General features: G+C 36.2%; 1 protein-coding gene and 1 long non-coding RNA gene across 6 annotated transcripts in view; one reads left to right on the plus strand and one right to left on the minus strand.

Annotated features, from left to right (window-relative positions):
• The window catches only part of LOC149134801 (uncharacterized), a 49,218-nt gene extending 29,686 nt beyond the window's left edge, over positions 1 to 19,532 (plus strand). For 3 of the 4 annotated variants that reach the window (XR_016242687.1, XR_016242686.1, XR_016242684.1), the window contains exons 2-3: positions 1,325 to 1,441; positions 17,606 to 17,742. This is a non-coding gene — a long non-coding RNA (uncharacterized LOC149134801). Of the gene's footprint in view, positions 1 to 1,324; positions 1,442 to 17,605 lie in introns of all 4 variants that reach the window. The other variant, XR_016242685.1, reaches the window with a different exon arrangement.
• Positions 1,437 to 26,731, minus strand: part of LOC106884146 (doublecortin domain-containing protein 1) — a 228,254-nt gene continuing 202,959 nt past the window's right edge. Inside the window, exons 37-42 of one of the 2 annotated variants that reach the window (XM_089355597.1) lie at positions 26,363 to 26,499; positions 24,061 to 24,159; positions 17,741 to 17,893; positions 15,233 to 15,418; positions 12,204 to 12,241; positions 1,437 to 4,518 (exon numbers count right to left, since the gene is read on the minus strand). In XM_089355597.1, coding sequence (XP_089211723.1) covers positions 4,473 to 4,518; positions 12,204 to 12,241; positions 15,233 to 15,418; positions 17,741 to 17,893; positions 24,061 to 24,159; positions 26,363 to 26,499 — 659 coding nt within the window. In that variant the 3' untranslated portion in view covers positions 1,437 to 4,472. The remainder of the gene's footprint in view (positions 4,519 to 12,203; positions 12,242 to 15,232; positions 15,419 to 17,740; positions 17,894 to 24,060; positions 24,160 to 26,362; positions 26,500 to 26,731) is intronic. The other variant, XM_089355596.1, reaches the window with a different exon arrangement.

Consider the following 26,731-nt stretch of genomic DNA (forward strand, 5'->3'; position numbering starts at 1 on the left):
TACTTTAGACATTCTTTCTTGAGAAGTTCTCTAGTAAAATGCTCAAGTATATCATTTTCCATGTCAGCACAGAGCTCATAAGTGGAAGCATTGTTCCAGAAAGAACTAAGCATTTGAATAAATAAATCCATCCAACTATATTCTGCACTCATTATTTCTGGGAGAGTTTATAGAGGTTAGAGTTCCCAGGTAGCTCTTCCATAGGGTCCTATCAGAAGCAACTATCGTTACACTTTTCTGCTGGACACCCAAGCATGACCAACTGAGGCTACAGATATCATCTAAACCTCTCTATCTCTCTTACTTTACTGTTAGGTCACCAGCCAGTTGGCCCAGCTTAAAGAATCTCTCTTACAATTCTTTCCTGCAACATACTAATCACATATCCATGTTTGTGAAACTGTGAACTCTCAGTGTGCAGGTCTGGTATGAATATCAGGTTGGTGCCTGGTAGGAATTAGAATTCCACAAGCTGCAATGCAAAAAGGGCTCAAAAGAATAAACGAATGATTAAATATAACTCGCCATTTTGTCTAATTATTTTTTTTTTTTAAATATTTTTTGTATTTATTTCATATAAATGGGTAAGAAATTATAAATCTTTAATTATAAATCGTTCAATCAATCAAGTTGAAGTGACGAAAAAATTCAAAGTTCCAAACTAAATACTATCTCAAAGTATTAATAAAACAAACATCATTTCTGAGCATGTGTAATTATAACCATTGCCACTACCACTGCGCAATCACTACCATCCACCAACTTCATGTTTGCTGCAAAGCATTCGCATTTAGATAAACATGTGTATAAACACAAACACACACACAAATATAAATCTTTCTTCAAGTTATACTTACACTCTGTCATGAACAGATACACACAAACACAGATATGTAAATAGATACCATGAATTTAGTATCATATTTTTCTCTTGCATCTTTTAATCCTTTTACTTCCCTTTGATAAAAAGTATCACTCAAACTATTAGATTCTCTTCTGTTTCTTTCTTTGGTGGGCTTATCTTCATTGTACACTTCTTTGTTCTTTTGCTTTATATTTCTACACTTTTCAGTCACATACTTTTGCTTGTCTGGCTTCAATTACTATTATGTGTCTCCTCTTTATCTCATAAATCTTACTCGTTATTGATATAATTTTTTCTGTGTTTGTGCATGTATATTTATATGCGTATTGGTCATTTTACATCCATTCTTCTATATTGCATGGGTTAGACTGATATTTGAAGCAGTATTTTACTGTTGGATGCCCTTCTTGTTGTCAACCCTTATCTGTTTTACAAGAATTTTTTTTTTAATTTCATTAGGCATCAAAAGCACAGACCAACAGAATGAAGATTACCAAACCAACAGTCCTTTTAGTTCCTGGCTGAAGAGACAAGAAATCAATTCATTAAAACCTTGCATGGTCCTGAAATAAGAAGGTACTTGTCATATCTGTATTGTGTGTTTTCCAGTTTTGTTTTAATTTTCATCTCCAAGTTCTGAGCTCTTTAACCTTTTCGTTACCAACCTGGCTGAAAGCACCTCTGGCTCTGAGTACAAATGTTTTGTTTTCATAAGTTTTGAATTAAAATCTTCCACCAAACCTTAGTCACAATTTATGTTCCTAACATTAACTTAATGATAACTAAGTTATTTTACTAAATTCTTTGTTATATTTAAAAGTAATTGAAAGAAACACAGAACATCTCAACAGAAATATAGTAACAAAAGGGTTAATTCTTAGAATAGCTTTGCCTCAGTTTTAAATGAATTGTGTTGCAGACTAAAATGTGTGCACATAGCATTATACACACACACATTAAATTGTAAGAGCATCAAATCATTTATAATATAGTTGTAGAAATCCTTTATCTTTTATTTGCTTCAGTCATTAGACTGTGGCCATGCTGGGGCACCACTTTGAAGAATTTTTAGTCAAATGGATCAACTCTAATACCGTTTTTTAAAACTTGATACTTATTCTAGTTGTCTCTTTTGCTGGAGTACTAAGTTACAGGGATGTAAACACACCAACACTGGTTGTCAAGTATTGATGATGGGAAAACAGACATACACACATGATGGGCTTCTTTCAGTTTCCGTGTACCAAATCCACTCATAAGGCTTTGACAAGACACTTGCCCAAGATGTCACATAGTGGGACTGAACCCAGAACCATGTGGTTGGGAAGCAAGCTTCTTACCACACAGCCATACCCGAGCATAAGAAAATGAGTATAAAAATACAGAATTTAGCAGAAAAACCTGGAGAATCAGTAGAGACATTCACACTGTAATGTCATTCATGACACAGAGGGGAATTCAAGTAGTCCTTTGTATCATTTCAACCTGGATGTTCATTCGTTTGGTTCTCATTGTGCCTTGTGGCACTTGAGGCGATGGTAAGATCATTCCACCTTCTAACCCCGAAAGTGTCCTTGACAGCTTGTTACATTGTTAATTCTTTATGTTTAAGATCTTTTGTTATTGTTCTCTGCCACATGTCCCTCAGTCGGCCATGTTTTCTTTGATGTTGTGAAACCCATTGCAAAGTGATCCTGACAATTGAGTCAGGTAGGTAAAGACCCCAGGAATTCCTACTCAAACCTCACAAGTAAGAGAGTGGAGTAGCAAGGCTTGAGTAGCAATTCCCAGGATTTTTACTGACCTGTCCAGGTTGAATTGATACGAGGGCCTACTTAAATTTTCCTCTTTCATCTGACATTCTATAATTAATACCTTTCTATGAGGAATAACTGTGAACATTTGCTCTTTTGATTCTCCAGTTTTCCTGCTGAATCTGTAAATCTTTATACCCATTTCTATAATTATGTTTGAAATAATTTCATATCTTTGCCATTACCTGTTCAGCTTTTTATTTTACACTTTCATTAGCTCAACTGATACATTACCTTCAATCAACTCTGATTGACACTGATTCTATATCCCTTTGTTCAACATTGGATTTTAGAGTTCTATATTTAAGAGATGAGGAATTATGTACATTATTTACATTTGATGGATATTTGTCCTCATCTTGTTTGTTAACACAAGGTTTCGGCTGATATACCCTCCAGTCTTCATCAGGTGTCTTGGGGGAATTTCGAACCTGGGTTCTCATTCCTAAGGTGTTTTTCAATGTTATTATTATTCAAGTCACTGCCTGGAATCGAACTTGGAATCTTGGGGTTAGTAGCCTGCACTCTTAACCACTACGCCATTTGCACGTGGGCAGTGACTTGAATAATAATAATAATAACATCGAAAAATACCTTAGGAATGAGAATCCAGGTTTGAAATTTCCCCAAGATACCTGATGAAGGCTGGAGAGTATATCAGCTGAAACGTTGTGTTAACAACAAACAAGATGAGGACAAATATCTGTCAAATGTAAATAATTAGATTTTAGGTTCTTTGTCTAATTATCATCATATAGAGTCTGTTTTCCATGCTGGCATGGGTTGGACAGCTTGCCAGGAGCCAGGGGCCACACTAGATTCCATAGTCCAGTCTAAGTACTTATTGTCTGTATCCATTTTTATGCCATTTTTTTCTTACATCTTATATATGCACACATTTATGCATTTACAGCTATGAGAAACTAAAACAAAAACCTTAATAAATGTTTCGCCCATGTTAGCAAAGAAAAACTGGTGTAAAATGAACAATCACAAACATTAAGGGCAGTACATAGGCAGAGGTGTGGCTGTGTGATGAGAAGCTTGCTTCACAATCATGTGTCTTCTACTATAGCCTCAGGCCAACCAAAATACCTTGTGAGTGGATTTGGTAGATGGAAACTGAAAGAAGCCCGTCATATGTATATTAAAAAAATATATATATATACTCACACACACACACATATGTGTGTATGTCTTTGTGTCTGTGCTTGTTCCCCATCAATGCTGGTGATAGGTTTACATCCCTGTAACTTAGTGGTTTGGCAAAAGAGCCTGATAGAATAAAGTACCAGGCTTAAGATTCATTTGACTAAAGCTTCTTCGGTGCCCCAGCAGAGTCGCAATCTACTGACTGAAACAAGTGATAGATGAAAAAAATAAAGATATGTGCATCTACAAATAGAATCACTTATACAGCTTTATACAACAACACACACACACATAACATAAATACACTCATCTGCTCAGGTCATTTTGCTCAGTAAAAAATTTAGCTTAAGCACTACCATCATATTTGATGGTACGTAAGATGCACCCCCCACCCCACCCCAACGGTTCAAAAACATCACTTCAGGTCCTTTATACGAAGTTGGGCTTCCCAGAAGCTTTTAAGGCCCTGAAACCTTTTTAGCTTGAATATGCATTGCTGTAATCAGAATTTGTCTAATATGTCTGTGTGTCCCTTATGTTATCAAATATGGTTTATTGTTTTCAGTCTAGACTTTCTAACATCAATTCAAACTGTGATTCTGTGTCTTCAATGGTTGGTCCTTTGGATGATGATGATGATGTTATTGTTGTTGTTGTTGAGGGTGTGGATCCAAGGATTTGAGGAACCTAAACATTGAGAAACAAAAGAAAATTAAATTAAATGGGTGAAGTAGAATTATAATTTTTCAAAATGTTCACAAACAGCAGAGAAGTGGCTGTGTGGTAAGTAGCTTGATTATGAACCACATGGTTCCGGGTTCAGTCCCACTGTGTGGCACCTTGGGCAAGTGTCTTCTACTATAGCCTCGGACCGACCACAACCTTGTGAGTGGATCTGGTAGACAGAAACTGAAAGAAGCCCGTCATATATATATATATATATATATATATATATATATATATATATATGTGTGTGTGTTTCTGTATTTATCCCCCTAACATCGCTTGACAAGCGATGCTGGTGTATTCACGTCCCCATATACTTAGCGGTTCAGCAAAGAGACCGATAGAATAAGTACTAGGCTTACAAAGAATAAGTCCTGGAGTCGATTTGCTTGACTAAAGGCAGTGCTCCAGCATGACCTCAGTCAAATGACTGAAACAAGTAAAAGAGTAAAAAGAGAGTAAACATACAGAGATACATATTTATATATATAGTTCCGAGGTGGTACAAGAGCAAATGCTCAACACATGTGAAAGTTCTTCTCATAGAAAATCTCACAACAGCTTTTGATGACCGTGTTCAGCTTTTGGCCCTCAAAAGCCTGATATTGAGGTTCCATATTGCAGTACTTATGTACTTATTATCTGATGGATATGACACAACCAATATATATATATATATATATATATATATATTACTAGCAGAAATACCCGGCTTTGCCCGGGTTAAAGAGAATAATGAAATCTAAAAACGCCGTCTAGACTACGCAACCCTCAACTGTTAGTAGCTACGATACCATATTTCTACATTAATAACGCTCCAATCCATGCCAGCATGGAACATAGACATTAAGTGGAATGCCAGTCTCTCATCTAGGAGGGCCTTGAAATCAATGTTACCAACTGGGGACTATGTGTGTCGCAGTGATAATAAAAAGACCCAAAGGAGGTCTGCAACGAAATAATTTTACTCAACACTTTGCAAGTGAATCAGTGGAGGCAAAGATGCGTCTCATTTACTTGACAATTTATGCACCACATTGCAGAAATCACAATGTAAGTATATCTGAAAGGGTAGTCTTACACTGTTGTACCGTTGGATTACAAATAATGCTCATCTGTTATGTTCGGGTTAAAATTTCATCAACATCAAAAATATATGAATTTTCATGGGAGTTATGGCCGTTATACATAGAATATAATTTTCAAATTTCATAAAGATCCGTTCAGTACTTTTGACGTAGTTTTGGATAAGAAAACAAATGACTAATGTGTGTGTTTGTGTGTGATGGGTGTATATATGTATAGATATCTGTATGCATGTATATATATGTATAAATGTGTACATATTACATGTACATCTATATATATATATACATCTACACATATGTATACATATACATGTATGCATATAGATCTATATCTATATATATCTATGCATATACGTGTACATATACATCTCTTTCTCTCTCTCTGAAAGTATCTGTCATTACAGTATCGAAATGTGATTGTTTCAGTTAGTAGAATAGTTTCATTTTTAAAGTGAAAGTATTTGACATGAGTGTTTTTGTTTCACTTTTGACACGTAATACTTAAATAGTGGAGGAGATATTATGTTGCCGTGGGCTCGAACTCTGCAAGAAGTTAAAATTTTTTTGACTAAAACACAACTGGAACCCTAAGTAAGGCATGTATAAAATTTGAATGAAATTGGTTGCGTAGTTCTCGAGTTTTAGGGATTCACACAGACAGACAGACAGACACACATTCTCATTTTTATATATATAGATAATAATATAAATAATATATGCATACATATATGTACATACCTACACACACACACATATATATATATATATATATATATATATATATATATATATATATATGCATGTACGTATGTGTACAGGACACCAAAAAAACTTGAACAATTTTTTTTTTTTTCAAACATGGAATGAAACAAACAGAGAAACAAGACAGGCAACATAAAGAACATTCCCTTCATCAGTTGTTCCCTGTTTTCTCTACTCCGCATTTCGAAGGTAGGGACAAAACATACATACATACATATATATATATATATATATTCAGATTCTGATCAGGCACAATAGATTATCATATGGTCTATCCTGGACAAAACCACTCCTTTTTTTTTAACATCTAAGTATAGAAAAAGAAAGCATATAAGCACTCTGTTTGCCAATGAAGCTTCTGTCCATACAAATGCCTCCAGCTGGAGGCATTTGTATGGACAGAAGAAAATGAAGTTGCATATAACTATTAGTTACAAACAATAATAATAAAAAGAAAATGCACCAGTTGAAGAAATATGATCTGGTTCAATCCACCATGAAACAAGTCCTCTCCTTAATCAAAAAACACTTCCATAAAGATTAAAAAAGAAAATCATGAATTATTCAACAATGACAATACAAATAACAGTTATTCTACAGTCCCATCTTTAAGAAAAATTATCCCATTTATAATTAGAAAATCCTTTAAAGTAAAATAGAATAAATCATAGGAGAAGACTGTAATGGTTGAAACAGTGAGTTGTGTTCCTTGGATAATCAGTGCTTGAGTAATTACATCTTGTATCTGTCCACAATTGGAATTTAACAAATGCTAATACAGTTTGTTACAGGGGTTTAACAAAGATCTCTTTAAGAGCTCACTTTTTCATCAAGTGGATTGTTTCAAACGCAATCACAAAGAAAATACTACATCACTCTCAACACATAAGGGGAAGTATACAGACATGGTCTGTCTTGGTCTATCTATTCTATAATATAGACTATTCTATAAAATTTGTAAAATTTAGAATGGTAAGATGAGAGAATTTAACTGCATGGTTACTTAAAATGCAGTGGATATTTGTGATTTAAAGGAAATCTCTTACTTTAATATATTAAAGAAAACTTTAGGTTTATTTGTTCTAAATTTTTTTGCATAAGCTGCATTAAACCAAGCCCTGCTATTTTTTCTCATTTTCATTCCTGGAGTATTTAGTTACAGATATGTCAGGATCGCTGCTTGTTACAGCATTTATTTGTAATGTTTGGAGGGTTGTGTGGTGTATTAACCTGTTTTGTATGTTTGTGTAGAAATTACACTAAAATCAAAGTTGTTTGTATCAAAGGATGTAATAAATTGGATCTTATCTTCAAAACCATTTTTCAAGAGTTTAACATTATTAAACTCAGACTTATTACTAAATACTTGTACATAAGAAAACAGTTTAGATATTCTAAGAGAAATATTCTTTATAAGATCACCTATTATAGATTTAGGATGATTAGAATTTTTGCGACTGTAGTTAAGATTTTCTTTAGGTATGTGGAGAGGAAAGTGTATGTTGCTATTCAAAGCTACAGCAACATCAAGAAAATTTACATTTTTATAGTCTGAGCTGAAAGAGACAGACTGGTTATAATTCTTAAAGAAGGCTAATAGTCTTTTACAGGGTCTCTTAGAACAATTAATGTTATTTATTATTAAGTGTATCATCCTGGTATAAACCTTTGCCAAATTCTAAGAAAAAATATTCTAGCTTATGTAACAGGAAAAGCCTAACAATGTATTATATAGGATCCACTTCTAATTCCTTTAAACGATGTTATGACTTGCATACACACAACTCTAGGAATTAAAATTACATAACTCAGACTCGTTAGGTACATATTTAATCTTAGCTCTTGCAATATAGAATTTGAACTACACTGGGGCCTCACAGAATTGGCCCTTTTTTTATGCTGAAAACAAGAAAAAATGCAGGCTTTACTCTGTTGAAACTTTGCAGATTTTATTAAGCAACAATAAATTACTTGAAAGTATTTTGCTCTTGCAAACAAAATTTTAAGGTCTTTTAAATTTTGTAAAAACAATTTTGTCCAGGAAAAGCAGTAAATAATAGTTAAGTACATTCTGTCAATTGACTTGTATTTTATTACATATAACCATAATTAACAAGATATAATTATAAGAATGTGGAAAATTACTTCATCCTCACTATATATGTGTGTGTGTGTATTTTGCTTAGGCCTTGTGAGACTAATAACCTGGTGTAGAACTCAATATACGTGTGCTTTTGAATGAAGCATTGGTTGAGTACAGAGCAGTAATAAGAAGAGATGACTTATTACTTGACTAAGATAATCATCTTTTCCTTTGTCATCTCTTATATAAAACAATAATTATATGCGTAAAATCTTTTAATTTTATTTAAACTAGACTTCATAACTGTTGCAGCTATATTTTTAAAATTTAATTTTTGTTTTGCAAATTGTGTGTGTGTCTGTGATTGTATAGAGATAGATTTGAATTGCATGAATATACATGTATGCTCATATATGAACTTACACTCCCTTCTATAGATGTGTAGACATTTCTTCTTAAATATATTGGCAGGTGTATGAAGATAAAAAGTTACATATGTATATATGCATGTGTGTGAGCATGCATGCATATGTATGAGCGAGTAGATACAATATGGCTGCTTTTCACTAACCAAATTCCTGACTATCCTCATTTCTACTGTCATCTCAGTCATTTTCATGTTAACTTAAAATTTTCTTTGCTCTAAGCATTCTTCTTTCTCTCTTTATTTCACTGATAAAATGGCAAAATAATAGCCTTCTTTTTTCTTCACTGCTTTAAAAAGATTGTACTCTTAACCCACATACTATTTTAGCACTATAAATCAACTGATGCTGGTAACTAACAATGGATTGAATTACTATTTTATTCTGGAGATCTGATGTTTGAGTGTTATTATGCAATTGTCTGCATAATAATTATCGCATAACATACTAGTGCTTCCTAATGAAACTCATGTAAAGATTATATAAGTTATAACATTATAATAAAAAAAAACTTAAACTAACTCTCCTGCTTTATTCTACTCTCATATATGAGAGTGGAATAAAACAGTAGAATTATGAATATTGATATTAAAAGAGAGATCAGTTTACTATTCCAAACATGGTACTAAGTTTTAATTTCTAATTCAATTTCATCGAAAAGGCAGTGTGGTACACATGTAACAGTCTTTTAAATACAGCTTTCAGCTATTCCATGCTATTAGCAATGAAATAATACAACTTATACTTACTGCTGCTGCAGTTCTTTAATTAAATCATCCATACTTGCTGTTTGCATGATTTAATCACCAGGTGGCAACAGTAGTTGGGGTAATAACAATGTTACTATTGAAATATAAAAGCTATATTATATTCTTGATTAAATGATTTGGTGTATATAGTAAACTTGCCATACAAATTAATGTGAACAGGTGCAAACACACACACTGACACACAGACACACACACAGCAAATGTATTTTCTTAATGAAAATATAACCACAAATGAATAAAAAAATTATGGTGATTAGTGATAGGCGTAGCAAAAGTGCTGATCGTGTTACTGTAACCATGTGGCAATATTAAATTTCTTCATCATCATAACATCCGCTTTTCCATGCTTGCATGAATCAGACAGTTTTATTGTGGCAGATTTTTCTAAAAATTTGGATACTTTCTTTGTTGCTAATCCTTATCTGTTACTAAGTGAGGTAATACTTCTCCATATCTAGACATGTTTTTGCCAAATATTGGATATATGACTTCCGTGCCAGTGACACGTAAATAGCACCATTTGAGCGTGATCGTTACCAGCGTCGCCTTACTGGTACTTGTGCTGGTGGCACGTGAAAAAACATTCGAGCAAGGTTGTTGCCAGTGTCACTGGACTGGCCCCTGTGCAGGTGGCACGTAAAAAACATTTTGAGCGTGGCCGTTGCAAGTACCGCCGGACCGGCCTTCATGCCGGTGGCACGTAAAAGCACCCACTACACTCTCAGAGTGGTTGGTGTTAGGAAGGGCATCCAGCTGTAGAAACTCTGCCAGATCAGATTGGAGCCTGGTGTAGCCATCTGGTTCACCAGTCCTCAGTCAAATCGTCCAACCCATGCTAGCATGGAAAGCGGACGTTAAACGATGATGATATATATATATATATATATATATATATATGATGGACTTCTTTTCAGTTTCTACCAAATCCACTCAGAAAGCTTTGGTCTGCCCAAGGCTATAGAAGACACTTGCTCAAGGTGCCACACCTGAGCCCATAATACTTGGCTGTTAATTATTTTATCAATTAAACAAGGATAAAAGGCAGATCTCTGTGGGATTTGAACTCAAAATATGAAGACCCATAACTAAATATCACAAAACGTTTGATACTCTATAGACTCAGCTAATCTATTATTTAATTAACAAATAATTAATTAACTTGGAGAGCTAAGTTCAAACTCCTCAACTCTTTAGCAGTCAGATAACTGTCAAATGTAATGTTTATTTATTCACTTTGTCTTTAATTAATTACACATTATCTTATAGATTTCAATGTGTTTGTTTCTGATTATAACATTGTAAGGTAGGTGTGAGAGGTCAGATATGACCAGTCTGAACTCAAAACAACATGGTTGCAAGCCAAGCTTGTTAACCACCCAGCCATACCCATTAGATGTCATTATTAGATATTCCATCCAATAATATTTCAAGCATAAATTGATAACTGATGTTTGATTGGCTCTGATTGATTTGATCGGACGTTATCAATTCAAAGAATTAAGAGGGATACAAAAAAAAAAAACCAAACAAATTTTAGCTTTGGTCCATTTCTTTTAATTCCACTATGAAACCATTTCCGCTGAAGCTTGCTGTCTCATAGCCAGCCATTATTCTGTCTTTGGAGTTAACTTTATGAGAGGAGGTAATTGGTTTATGAATTATTCTTTGTAAGATGGATCATAATTTGAGAGGGATGAAGAGAGAAAGGATGAGAAAGAAAGATGAAGAGAGAGGGAGAGGATGAGAGAGAAAGGGTGAGAGAGAGGGGGTGAGAATGAGAAAGATGAAGAGAGAGAGAAAGATAACAAGTGAGACAGGGTGAAGGTGGGAGAGCCAGAGAGAGGGCAAAAGAGACAGAAAGGGTGAGAAAGATGGAGAGAGCGAGACGGGCAAGAAGGACAGAGATGGTGAGAGAGAAGACAAAAGAGACAGAGGGTGAGAAAGATGGGCAAACGAGAGAGAGAGAGAGAGGGCAAGAGCAAAAGAGATAACAAGAGGATGAGAGAGAGTGATAGAGAGAGGAGACAAATAGACAGAGTGGGGGGGGGGGGCAAATGATGTCACACAAGCAATAATAGTGACCATAATATGTTTAATGCATGGCGTGATCGCAAAGCCATATTGCTGGTGGAGAAAGAAAAGTGATTTATAAAATGAAGAGATTTTATAGTTTTATCAATTTAGAATTATATTTATTCATTTATTTTATCCTGTCTTTGTTTTGTTGTGAAAATTGCTTGACTTATGACAAGGACAACTTGAGAAGTAGTATGTAATTAGAATCAGAGACGAGACAACCAAACCTAAATGTATTTAGAATTAGAGTTAATTGTGTGTTTAGCAGTATTTATAGTGTTCAAGCAAGACAACATCAATGCCAGAAATGCAATTTAAACAAAAGTTATGGCTACAATAATGAAACATAAAGATGAAAATCAACATACAGTGAAAGGGCAAAATACGTTCAACAACAAAGCCATCCATAATTTGAAATCAAGAGACCAAGATGGCTACTTACCCCCAGATAGTATTATCTTTAGCAAACTTGTCTGATTGCTATAAAAAGATCATAGATTTAACAAAACTGTATAAAATTAGTTTTAATTTTGGGTTATTCCTGATTTCAGTTTAAATTCATATTTCATAAATGCAAAAAAAAAAAAAAATTGTTTGTTTTCCAAATTATTTTCTTCGGGTAGTTGGTGTTGTTTAATGCAATGTTTTCAATACTGTTCTCTCCAGTCATCTTAGGGTGAAATTCTTGCTTTAGGCCAGAGACGGAACCCTGAATCTTTATTTTATCAAACCAGCCTTTTGTCTTAGTGTTGTAGTTTTAAGGCACTTAAGCATTAGACTTCAGGATTTATCTTCATCTTCCTCTCTCTATATCATCATCATCATTCCGTGCTTGCATGGATCAGATGGAATTTGTTAAGGAAGATTATCTATGGTCAAATGCCCTTCCTGTCACCACCCCTCACCTGTTTCAAGCAAGACAATATTTTCCCCCATAGCACTTATATGACAATGATGCTCATTAACAACTATCATATGATGTCTAGACAAGGGTACGCACACATACATACATATAGGTGTGTGTGTGTGTGTGTGTGCATGCACACACACACATATGGTAAATGAAAGATAGAATATATGAGAATTTTTATAAATCACTACAATTGTTTCAGCACATCTAGCATCGATCCTTCGTGTGGGATACTTAACAACTGGTTCAGGAGCATCTGACGGTGCAGATGTGTCTCTTCAGGTGATAAATATATATATATATATATATATATATATATATATATATATATATATATATATATATATATATGACATGCTTCTTTCTGTTTCTGTCTACTAAATCATGAGTCAGAAAAAAACTGGTGCTCATATATTAGGTAAGAGAGTGGATGTATTATTTATGTATTATGAATTTTGTTTCACAAAAGCCAATTTATGTTGCCAAATAGTTTCATACTGGTGAACCATCTAGTTGTGCAGAGGTGAGCTAGCATTCACCAGGCATGACTGAATGGAAAAGTGTGGCTATTTACATCTCCACAATTGGATGGTTCCTCAGCATGAAGAACCTTCATAAATTGGCTGAAATGAGACTGAATTTGATAGGGCTGACTGACTGGCCTTTGTGCTGGTGGCATCTAAAAAGCACCTTTTGAGTGTGGTTGTTGCCAGTGCTGCCTGACTGAATCCCATGCCGGTGGCACGTAAAAAGCACCATTCAAGCATGGTCGATGTCAATACCACCTGACTGGCCCTCATGCCGGTAGCATGTAAAAAGCACCCACTACACTCTTGGAGTGGTTGGCATTAGGAAGGGCATCCAGCTGTAGAAACCTTGCCAGATCAGATTGGAGCCTGGTGCAGCCTCCTGGCTTGCCAGTCCTCAGTCAGACCGTCCAACCCATGCCAGCATGGAAAGCAGACATTAAACAATGATGATGATGATAAAGCAGGGGCATGGCTGTGTGGCTAAGAATCTTGCTTCCCAACCGTATAGCACCTTGGGCAAGTGTCTTCTGCCATAGTTTCAGGTCAACCAAATCCTTGTGAGTAGATTTGGTAGACAGAAACTGAAAGAAGCTTTCACAGTAATAAAGTGTGGTAAGTTAGTAGAATCAGTAGTGTGACAAACAAAATAATGTGCAGTATTTAGATGCAGCCATTCTGTGTTCAAATCTCACCATGGTCAACAATATCTTTCTTCCTTTCTCTCATATTTTAACCCCTCATCTCTTTGCCTTTGATGACCTTACGAGAGCTGGTAATACATAATAAGCAACCAGTACATGCTGTAAATTCCATGCTGAAGCAGATATTAAAGCATGATGCAGTCTTTGAGTTTGTTGGATCCTGTCAAACTGTTCAACCCATGGCAACATGGATATGAAATGAAGGCACATGCACAGATATATATAGACATATGTGGTCTGATCAATAAATAGCCAGACTGTTTCCATAGTAATGAAGCTGAAGCATGCAGAGTGAAGCTGCTTGGCACAGATTGACCTTGAACTCTGCTGTGCATGCATACTAAGTTTTAACGTACTAGCTCACTTCTGCTGCTTACAGCAGTGCATGGTAGGAAGGTGTGTAGCGTGTGATCATCACATTGACCATGATGGAGAAAGTTAAGAAGAAATCTGCATCAAATTTTACCAAAAGCTTGGCGATACCTGCTCAAGGCCTATGTAAAGTTTTCATTGTCCTTGACACAATCAAGATCTTGTGCTTCTTGAAACCTGAGTGTCTTTTTGAGCTGAAAGCAGTTTCCACACAAACTTGGCAGACACACGTCTCATACCCAAATCTTCAGTGATAATGGACTGAACCAAACTGTAATTAATCTGCACATCTGATAACTCACAAATGGGGATTTGACCATTTCCCCTCACAGTTGCATGCACATGTGATGTTTTTCTCAGTTCTGCTGGTTGCGGGTCTCCCAGAATGTTTGTCAATATTAACATTTTTTCAGTCATCTTAGAAACGTTTGAACCACCTGAGTGCAGCTTATACACTCCTCTCCATTTACTTATTGAAACTTTGCGTAGGCCTCTGAGCAGGTATCGCCATGACAATTTTCTCTGTCACGGTCAATGCAATGATCACACGCTACACATGTTACTTCCAAGCACTGCTGTAAACAGTGGAAGTGAGCTAGAATGTTAAAACTTAGAGTGCATGCACAGCAGAGTTCACAGTCAATCTTTGCCAAGCAGCTTCACTCTGTGTGCTATAGCTTCATTACTATGGCAATAGTCTTGATACTTATTGATCAGACCTCGTGTGTATATATATATATATATATCTACATGCCAACACACATACAAGCTTATACATCATTATATAGCTACATTCATGTTAGCCTCTACAAGATTACTCCCTATGCGAAATGGTAGCCAAAACACTCACAAATGAAACATATTTACAAATATCTCAACAAACAAGAATATGTTTGATCACTGGAAACAAAATGGATTTCCCTCTTTGATGAAAAAAATTATGAAAACATCAACTTACACTTGCTACAGGATCTTTCTCCATGGTTACCGTTATGTCTGTTATCTGGGGTCCATGAAGTCGTCTGGCTCGGGCCCATTGTGCTTTTAGATTTATGTCGTTCTGCTCTGATTTGACACCTTTGAAAAGTGGTCCAGTAGATACACACAGCATGTCATCACGCTGGATATCATTAAATGATTCCACCTGAAATTTCAATGAATAGAAAATAAAAAAAAGAAAATGGTTGAGAATAACTTGGGAACATTCTGCAGGAGTGGCTGTGTGGTAAGTAGCTTGCTTACCAACCACATGTTTCCGGGTTCAGTCCCACTGTGTGGCACCTTGGGCAAGTGTTTTCTACTATAGCCTTGGGCTGACCAAAGCCTTGTGAGTGGATTTGGTACACGAAAATTGAAAGAAGCCTGTTGTATATATGTATATATGTGTATGCCGGTATATATGTTTGTGTGTCTGTGTTTGTCCCCTCACTATCGCTTGACAACCGATGCTGGTGTGTTTACGTCCCCGTAACTTAGCGGTTCGGTAAAAGAGACCGATAGAATAAGTACTAGGCTTACATAGAATAAGTCCTGGGGTTGATTTGCTCGACTAAAAGCAGTGCTCCAGCATGGCCACAGTCAAATGACTGAAACAAGTAAAAGAGTAAAAAGAGAAAGAGTATTGTAAGATGGAAAATATAATTCGACAGAGTTGACTAAACCACAATTATATGATTTGCTGTAACTATTTTAAATATGTGGTGTACCCTGGTGGCCAGGTAGTACAAGGGAGATAATCATTTCTATATAATATATTCTTTTCTACTCTAGGCACAAGGCCTGAAATTTTGGGGGAGGGGACCAGTCGATTAGATCAACCCCAGCATGCAACTGGTACTTAATTTATCAACCCCGAACGGATGAAAGGCAAAGTTGACCTTGGCGGAATTTGAACTCAGAACGTAAAGACAGACAAAAAACCGCTAAGCATTTTGCCCGGCGTGCTAACGTTTCTGCCAGCTCACCACCTAATTTCTACATAATATATGGCGGGATTAGAAGCTTGAAGTTTAAATCGAGGAAGGAAGAAGATTATACAGATTTGATTTAACTTTTTTTACTTTGCTTATTTGATACAAAAATCTGAAAATTTCTAGTCTTAAGTAATCATATATAGCATCATTTTATTCTTATTAGAAATTATCAGCATGACATGACCCGAGGTAAATCAAACTGTTTCAGTATCTCGTTTCCTTCAGTTCAAATCCTATCAAAATATACACTTTGCCTTTTTATCTTTCGAGGGTTCTTGTCTTGCGAGTTACTCGGTGTCCATACTAGTTCTGGTACCATGTAAAAAGCACCCAGTGCACTCTGTAAAATGGTTGGAATTAGGAAAGGTATCCAGCTATAAGAAACCATGCCATAGCAGACAGTGGAACTTTGAACAATCCTCTGGCTCATCAATTCCTGTGAAACTGTCTAACCTATGCCAGCATGGAAAATGGACATTGAATAGTGATGATTGGGTGATAGAAATAGTACCAGTAATATAATGGTTGTTTTCAAATTCAACTGCCTTAAAAGAAAGACTTGTTGATTTTATTAAAATAGATTCAATTGTACAAGAGTGTTGTAACTATTCTTTTATTCTTTTACTTGTTTCATTCATTTGACTACGGCCATGCTGGAGCGCTGCCTTCAGTCGAACAAATCGACTCCAGGACTTATTCTTTGTTAGCCTAGTACTTATTCTATCATTTTCTTTTTGCTGAACCACTAAGTTACAGGGACGTAAACACACTATCCATTGTCCATTGATGGTGGTGGCACAAACGCAGACACAATATATATATTTACATTTTACTTTTGACAATCTTTTTCTAAAAAAGTGAAACCAGTCAAGTGAATAAACATCTTTAAAATTGCATTTTCAAACCTTCTTTCATATATATTTCCACTCGTGTGGTATCTTACAACTTTACTTTGTTATATATATATATATATATATATATATATGACAGGCTTCTTTCAGTTTCTGTCTAATCCACTCACAGGGCTTTGGTCGGCCCGATGCTATAGTAGAAGACACTTGCCCAAGGTGCCATGCAGTGGGACTGAACCCTGAACCATGTGGTTGGTAAGCAAGCTACTTACCGCACAGCCATTATGACAATATTTTATTCAAGAAATATTTTCTCATAAGACTAGGCAGGCTAGTGAGACATTCTTTTATTTTAATGCTGAGACTGAAGATTTGTTTTCTGCTAGTTACTCCTTAGGCAAGAAACATCAACTCTACTTCATACCAAAAATATGTTTAAGAATTTAGTGTTAAATATATTTTTTCTGTTTTTATATTTCTTTTTTTTTTTTTTTTCATACAACATAGATTTGCTTGTTCCTGGAGCGCTATTTCTGCACTCATGGATGATGATAATGATTATGGTGATGATGAAAGTGATGGAGAAGGAAGAAAAGAAGAAATAAGACCATTTATAAAATTTTTAATGTCAAGACTCCTTACCTGCTGGCCATTTTCAAAGAAGAGATATTTAGCACTTTTCCATAAATTCAGTTTTCTTTCAGCTTCTTTTAGGATTTCTTCTAAACTGCATCCATATACATAAGTTCCTCGTTCTTTGGAATTCTCGCCATTTGAATGCACGAAGACACGTTTCTATAAAAGAGGGAATTGGTAACAGCAGGTTGAATCAGAACATTGTAAAGAATGTCTTCAGCTATGTTGTATTATGTTTGGAATTTCAAATACCAAAAGAATTGACTTGGCAGTTCATTTTTATGAACCAGTTCAAGTCTTGAGGTCATTTAATAAAATGCTGGTTCCAAATTTCAGCACAAGGCTGGCAATTTTGGGCGAGGTGCTATGTTGATTAAAATAACCCCAGACTCCAGTGCTTAACTGATACTTATTTTATTGAGGAAAGAATGAAAATCACCATGAGTGAATCGTCTGCAATCAAACAGCTGTTGATCTGCTGTTTTTTTCTTTTCTTTTATTGTAACAAAGGTAAAATGTAAAAGAATGGTTAAATCCAGTTCTATATTTAAGAGATGAGGAATTATTTACATTTGACAGATATTTGTCCTCATCTTGTTTGTGTTAACAACAAACAACATTTCGGCTGATATACCCTCCAGCCTTCATCAGGTGTCTTGGGGAAATTTCAAACCTGGGTTCTCATTCCTAAGGTATTTTTTGATATTATTATTATTATTATTATTATTATTATTCAGGTCACTGCCTGGAATCAAACTCAGAATCTTGAGGTTAGTAGCCACACTCTTAACCACTACGCCATAATATAAATGATTAAATTGTCAACGTTGGCATTTTATCATGTGTCCAATAATTTATCTGGTTTCTTCTTGACCACTTCTTGCCCTCTGTCCATGTTTGTGCTTCTGATGACTAAAGATGCTGATTCTTGCATGGAGGTGTCTGTTGCAGAGTTCACAATGGATCCGTGGTGGAGGCTTTGCTTGTTGCAGCCTCCGTTTTCTTTCTTGTCATGTCTCTTCCTCTTTCTTCTGTCGTTCAACTTCAAAATGATTAAATATATTGGTTTCAAATTTTGGCACAAGGCCAGCAATTTCGGGGGACGGTATGAGTTAATTACATCGAGCCCATTGTCCCCTTGGTATTCATCAACCCTGAAAGGATAAAAGGCAAAGTTGACCTCAGTGGAATTTGAACTCAGAATGTAAATATGGACATTTTGCCCACCATTCTAATGGTTCCTGCCAAGTCACTACCTTTCATTGGACAATGTTGGTTTCAAATTTTGGCACAAGGCCAGCAATTTCGAGGTGGGGATAAATCGATTATATTGATCCTAGTGCTTGGAATTTTAATATCTGAAGACTGGAATTGGTAAAATATGATGCTTAGCAGTATTTCATCTGTCTTTATGTTCTGAGTTCAAATTCCGCCGAGGCCGACTTTGCCTTTCATCCTTTTGGGGTCGATAAATTGAGTACCAGTTGCATACTAATCGACTGGCCTCCTCCCCAAAAATTTCAGGCCTTGTGCCTAGAATAGAAAAGAATATTGGTTTCAAATTTTGGCACAAGGCCAGCAAATTCAGGGGTGGGGGATAAATCGATTATATTGATCCTGGTGTTCAATTGGTTCTTATTCTATCGATCCTTTCAGGATCGATAAAGTAAGTCAACCATGGCAGATTTTGTACTCAGAATGTAAAGATGGACAAAATGCCGCCAATCCTTTTGCATTTTGCCAGGTGTACTGATAATTCTGCCAGCACATTGTCTTTGAGTAAAAATATTGAAAACCATGAAAGAGAATTTGGTTATTTTATAACATTTTCTTCCTTTTACACTTTGAGTTTTTGTCTTTTCTTTTTTTTTCCGATTTCTATTTTCCTAGAATCCTATTTAGAGAAACCACTACACGTTCTAAATGGAGTAAAAGACAAAACAAAAATTTCTTTTTAAATCTTTCATTGTGAAAACATTGCGTGGGAATAAAAGAGTTTGTCAGAGACTGATAATGGTGTTGATAATATCAAATCAAATGTCAGCCGATCCACAGAGCCAATGGCAGCTGTAGCAGCAATGGTATTTTAAAATCTCAATATCTGAAGACTGGAATTGGTAAAATATAATTTTCCTTTCATCATCATCATTTAATGTCCGCTTTCCATACTGGCATGGGTTGGACGGTTTGACTGAGGGCTGGCAAGCCAGAAGGCTGCACCAAGCTCCAGTCCAATCTGGCAAAGTTTCTACAGCTGGATGCCATTCCTAATATCAACGACTCTGCTTTTTACGTGCCACTGGCATAAGGGCTAGTCAGGTGGCATTGGCATCGACCATGCTTGAATGGTGCTTTTTATGTGTCACCGGCACGGGTTCCAGTCAGGCGATACTGTCATTGGCCACGAGAATAACTACAAATTGATGCAAAAGTTTTTTCTGTTATCTTGTCACTCTTTGATTTTAATCTTTTACTTGTTTCAATCATTGGAGAGTGGCAATGCTGGGGCACTGCCTTGAAGGGTTTAGTCAAACAAATTAACCTTGGTACTTCTTTTTGTATTTTTTTAAAGTCTGGTAGTTATTCTATCGGTCTTTTGTTGAACTACTAAGTTATGCAGATGTGGCACTCTGTCGACTCGAGGATTCCAGTTGATACGATCAACGAAACATCCTGCTCGCGAAATTAACATGCAAGTGGCTGAGCACTCCACAGACATGTGTACCCTTAATGTAGTTCTCGGGGAGATTCAGCATGACACAGAGTGTGACAAGGCTAGCCCTTTGAAATACAGGTACAACAAAAACAGGAAGAAAGAGTGAGAAAAAGTTGTGGTGAAAGAGTACAGCAGGGTTTGCCACCATCCCCTGCCAGAGCCTCGTGGAGATTTAGGTGGTTTTGCTCAATAAATACTCACAATGCCTGGTCTGGGAAACTGTGATCCCATGACTGCGAGTCTGCTGCCCTGACCACTGAGCCATTGCGCCTCCACTATACTGATGTAATCATACATACAGCACAGGTGGCCATGTGGTTAAGGAGTTTGCTTCTGATCCACATGATTTTGGTTTCAGTCCCACTGCGTGGCACCTTGGGCAAGTGTCATCTTATTTCTTTATTGCCCACAAGGGGCTAAACATAGAGGGGACAAACAAGGACAGACAAAGGGATTAAGTCGATTACATCGACCCCAGTGTGTAACTAGTACTAAATTTATCGACCCCGAAAGGATGAAAGGCAAAGTCGACCTCGGCGGAATTTGAACTCAGAACGTAACGGCAGACGAAAAACCGCTAAGCATTTCGCCCGGCGTGCTAACATTTCTGCCAGCTTGCTACCTTTCAAGTGTCAAGTGTCATCTACTATAGCTCTGTGCTGAACAAAACCTTGTGAGTGGATTTGGTAGAGAGAAACTGAAAGAAGCCTGCTGTATGTGTATTATAGGCACAAGAGTAACTTTGTGGTAAGAAGCTTGCTTCCCAACCACATAGTTCCAGGTTCAGTCCCACTGCATGGCACCTTGGGCAAGTGTCTTCTACTATAGCCTCAGGATGGACCAAAGCCTCGTGAGTGGATTTGGTAGACGGAAACTGAAAGAAGCCTGTCATACCTATATGTATGTATTTGTATGTCTGTGTTTGTCCCCTACCATTGCTTGACAACCAATGGTGTGTTTACATCCCCATAACTTAGCGGTTTAGCAAAAGAGACTGATAAAATAAGTACTAAGCTAAGTCCTAGGTTTGATTAGTTCGACTAAAGGCAGTGCTCCAGCATGGCCACAGTCAAATGACTGAAACCAGTAAAAGAATAAAAGAACATGTGTATGTTTGTGTCTCTTTGTTTTGACATTGTATGGTTGTTGTAAATGTGTATGACTGTCATACAAGCAATGTCCAGTTTCCCATATTTTATGAGAACATGCTTGGCCTTGGAAACAGATGAGAGTTAGAGATAGGAAGGGCATCCAGTTGTGAAAAATTTGTCTCAACAAATTCCATCTGACCTGTTCAAGCATGGAAAACTGGACATTAAAATGATAATGAGAGAGAGAGAGAGTTTCCTCTCTATCAAATTCTGCTTCCAATGTATTTATTAATCAACACAGGGCTATTATACTGCAGAGGAAACATGCCTAAGGTACTGTGTACTGGTAAGCAGTGTCCAAAAGCCATCAAGACCACAGTACAGCAAAGCAAACTTTATAAGCCAACAGTCATCAAATCTTTACTGATAGTCTTGCGTGTAATATAAAGAATCGCTATTTAATTGTTAAACCTACAGTTTCAAATTTTCCCCCCTTTTTTTTTCTTTTGCCCGTCAAACTATATCCGACACAGCTTATGACAGATTTTATTATGATATGTATAATAAAAAGAAAAAAGGAATTAAATTCTGTAAGGAGCTTTATGAATTGTGACAAGAACTATACTATACAATAATTATAGATTCAGAAAGTATTTATAAACAATACACTAATTCTACAACAGTCATTATTATAACTGCTATCAATGTATCATTGTTAATGTATATACACCATTGATAGGCAAGTTGCTGGAGTATTTGTTCTGAGGTAACATCTCTTATAGACCTGCTGTGTTTAAAAACAAATCATCATTTAACATCCATTTTCCATGCTAGCAAGAGTTGGACAATTTAATAGGAGCTGGAGGGCTGCACCAGGCTCCAGTCTATTTTGGCTGGGTTTCTACAGCTGGATGCCCTTCCTAACACCATCCACTTCAGAGTGTACTGAGTGCTCTTTATGTGGTACCAGTATATATATATATATATATATATATATATATATATATATACAACGGGCTTCTTTCAGTTTCTGTCTACTAAATCTGCTCACAAGGCTTTGGTCGACCCGAGGCTATAGTAGATGGTGACTAGAATTTAAATCAATTATAAGCAAGTGTAGGTGCAAATATGATTATAAAACACTTTTCATCTTTAAAAATGTAAATAATCTGCAAAATTATTATCACAAAAATACCCGAATTATTCAAATAATTAAAAAAAAAAACTATGGAAATGTACTTGCATAGCAAGTGACCTGATCTGAGATTGTGTGCTGAAACAAAAGCAATTGCAGTGTGGAAGGTAAGCCATTTAAAAACACACAAAATCATTACATTCACTTCAACATAATTTGTCAAAATATTTTTGTTACTTTGAGACCGCAACCTGTACACTGACAAAAGACTCAAGTTCTAGAACTTGTTGGGTTGGTTGCCTGATTGCCATGGCATATAAGTGACAGAAATCGCAACATTCCATTTCATGTTGCACCAGTCCACTCAGCCGGCAAAAGTGAGTTGTATCTGTAATTCAAAAGGGCCAGCCTTATCACACTCTGTGTTACACTGAATCTGCCTGAGAATTATATTAAGGGTACACATGTCTGTGGAGTGCTCAGCCACTGACATGTTAATTTTGTGAGCAGGCTCTTTCCATGAATCGACCCACTGGACTCATCATCATTGTAACCGATGGAGTGCTATTATGTGTGTTTGTGTGTCTGTGTATATGTGTGTGTGTGTGTGTGTGTGTGTATTCTTTCTGTTGAAGAGCGTAGCTCGAAACGTTAAAGACTTTCTGTATTCCTGAGCGTCAAACTAATACACCCTTTTGTTGTTTACACCACCTGTCCTCGTCTGTTGTTGTTTTTTTTCGTACATTCTATATATATATATATATATATATATATATATATATATATATATACATTTGTAAAATCATAGTCTGATTTAGGAGGCTTGCTTCAAGAGTTACATTCCCTCGCTTTCGGTAATAATGTGTTCATTATGGTAGTTTTGACTTTAAGAGTCCCTCCTAGCATGAGGCATTTATGTATAGTAATTCCCTTATATATATATATATATATATATATATATATATATATATATATATATATATATATATATATATATATACAGAGAGAGAGAGAGAGAGAGAGAGAGAGAGGGAAATGAAGAAAGCTTCTTATGTGCACAGTCAAAGAAATACAATTCTGAAGATGGGTCATTGCACCTCAATATATAAAGGCTTTTCAACGTCTACCTCTGCTCTACATGCCACAATGGCTGGCATTTTTGAAGGGAGGGAACAAGTCAGTTACACTGACCCCAGTACTTGACTGGTACTGTTTTATCGTTTCTGAAAGGATGAATGCCAAAGTTGACCTCAGTGATATTTGTAAAGAACCAGAAGAAATTCCACAAAGCCTGTTTCTCCACTGTGCTAACGATCCTGCCAGCTTAATGACTTAAATGAATAAATTTTAAAATGCCACAAATATAAATTCTTCCAATACTGACCGTATTCGATTGTTTATAAAGACGTTTAGTCGTTTCCACATTGCAAGTTTTCAACTCGTGAGATCGGTTTTCTTTGGTGTTCACTTCATCCAAGTGATTCTGTGCAAAAAAAAAAAGGGAATAAATTATTGAATGTAAAAAAAAAAAAAACCACCCAAAAGAATAAACAGACTAATCAGAGTGGAATGGACAGGAAAAAGGCTATACTCCATCTCAAACACAGCTGACAAGAATCCAAAATGCAAAACCAGAATCTACAGAAACTGATGATGGTCTGTGATAGCAGAGGTTATTGGTTCACAGTGAGGTAATTACTGGTATATTGTATTTCTATTCACTTCATTGGACACTAAACTCTGCTTGCGAAGACCTGTTGCGGGCAAGTGAAATCGAAATCAAACCAAATTCGACGACTGGCACCCATGCCAACCCCTCCTTCATTGGACACTAAACTCTGCTTGCAAAGACCTGTTGGGGCAAGTGAAATCGAAATTAAACCATATGCAACTGGTACTTAATTTATCGACCCCCAAAAGGATGAAAGGCAAAGTCGACCTCGGCGAAATATGAACTCAGAGTGTAAGGACAGATGAAATACCGCTAAACATTTCAACCAGCGTGCTAACGCTTCTGCCAGGTTGCCACCTTATGAAATGAGAATGATTACCTTCTCAAAAGCTAACATTCCCAGAATATTTAGTATCCATTCCTAAAAGCTTGGTAAACTAAGGCAATGTAGAATAAAGTATTCAACCCAGAAATGCAACAAAATACTCAGGGTGGAATTGAACTCCTAATCTGTGAGTCATTAATCCAGTAATTTATCCACTTGACTATTTTCTTGACCTAAATTCAATAATCTTAAATATTCAAATTTTACCTTTTGGAAATAATTATTTTAACCTTATAAGGCATATTGTAAATAACTCTTGATATTTCCAATGTACTTTTAAACAATACAATTGAAAGCTCAGGTAACCTCTTAGGAGTCTTTATATTTCAATAACAATAAACTGTCTGGCAGTTATAGAATTATTGACATTTAAACGATACTTGTGTGTGTGTTAGTGAACATGCATGGTTTAGTGGTTAGGGCATTTGGTTCATGGTCGCAAGACTGTGAGTTCAATTCCTGGTAGCACATTGTATCCTTGAGCAAGACACTTCATTTCATGTTGCTGCAGTCCACTCAGCCGACAAAGGTGAGTTGTACCTGTAATTCAAAAGGGCCAGCCTTGTCACACTGTGTTACATTGAATTTCCCTGAGAATTATGTTAAGGGTACACATGTCAGTAGAGTGCTCAGCCACTCACATGTTAATGGGCCCACTGAACCCCTTGTCATTGTAACCAGTGGAGTGCTGTTATGTATGTTTGTGTGTCTGTGCATGTGTGAGACCAAATGAGTCAAGTACATCAAAATCAAAAGGAAATTGTAGTTGTGATCCCTGTGCCCGTAGCACGTAAAAAGCAACATCTGAATGTGGAGGATGCCAGTACCACCTTGACTGGCTTCCGTGCCAGTGGCACGTAAAAAGCACCATCCAATCGTGGCCAATGCCAGCCTCCTCTAGCCCCTGTGCTGATGGTATGTAAAAGCACCCACCGCACTCTTGGAGTGGTTGGCATTAGGAAGGGCATCCAGCTGTAGAAAAGACTGCCAGATCAGACTGGAGCCTGGTGCAGCCTCCTGGCTTTCCAGACCCCAGTCAAACCGTCCAACCCATGCCAGCATGGAAAACGGACGTTAAACGATGATGATGATGATATATATGGAAAGGGAAATGAGGAAAACTTCTAGCAATGTGCAGAGTCAAAGAAATACATTTCTGAAGATGGGTCTTTGCACCTCAACATACAAAGGCTTTTCAACTTCTACCTCTGCTTTATTAGAAGCTTTACTCATTTCATTTATTATTTTACTTCAATATTACAATGTTTCAAGCAAACTACAATGTTCTTCATATATATATATATATATATATATATATATATATGTGTGTGTGTGTACAACCATATTTAATTTGTTTGTGTACACTTTGATTTGGAAAGACCTTTCACTGCAGAAATAATCCGAAGAAAAAACTACCCCCCCCCCCCCCCCACTTCTCCCAACAATATATGTAAAAGTAAAATATATTGGGCTACAAATGACAACATAGGATACATGCACCTTGGCATCAAGGTACCTCATCAGCTATAAATACATTCTTATAGGGCTGTGAAGGAAGGAAAAAGAAGAAAAGCTTCTATACAACAGTCAGAGAAAGAAATGAGTAATTTAGATGAATAAATTAATTACTTTTAATTGGTGAACTTTATCTTGATGATGTTTTTCTTGATCTGTCGTATCAGTCCAATGTCCTGTAATTACAACAGGGTTAGTTTCATCTTGTGTTGCTTCATATTTACCTGGATAAAGTTCCTCTAAACGTCTACCTAAAAATAAATAAGAAAGAAAAATCTTCACAATAATAATCAACAATAGCAATTAGTAAAAATATATGGAACATGTTAATTTCCATTATATTTTAAATATGTTTTTATCTATTAATTGCTAGTAGGGACACTCGTTCATTTGACAGCCATAATACACAAACAAGTACATTAAAGGTTTATTAGCCAGGTTGGTATCAAAAGGGTTAAATTAATCATTTGTTAACCCTTTTGT

Source organism: Octopus bimaculoides, chromosome 7 (genome assembly GCF_046866305.1).
Source record: "Octopus bimaculoides isolate indiv1 chromosome 7, ASM4686630v1, whole genome shotgun sequence".
NCBI lineage: Eukaryota > Metazoa > Mollusca > Cephalopoda > Octopoda > Octopodidae > Octopus > Octopus bimaculoides.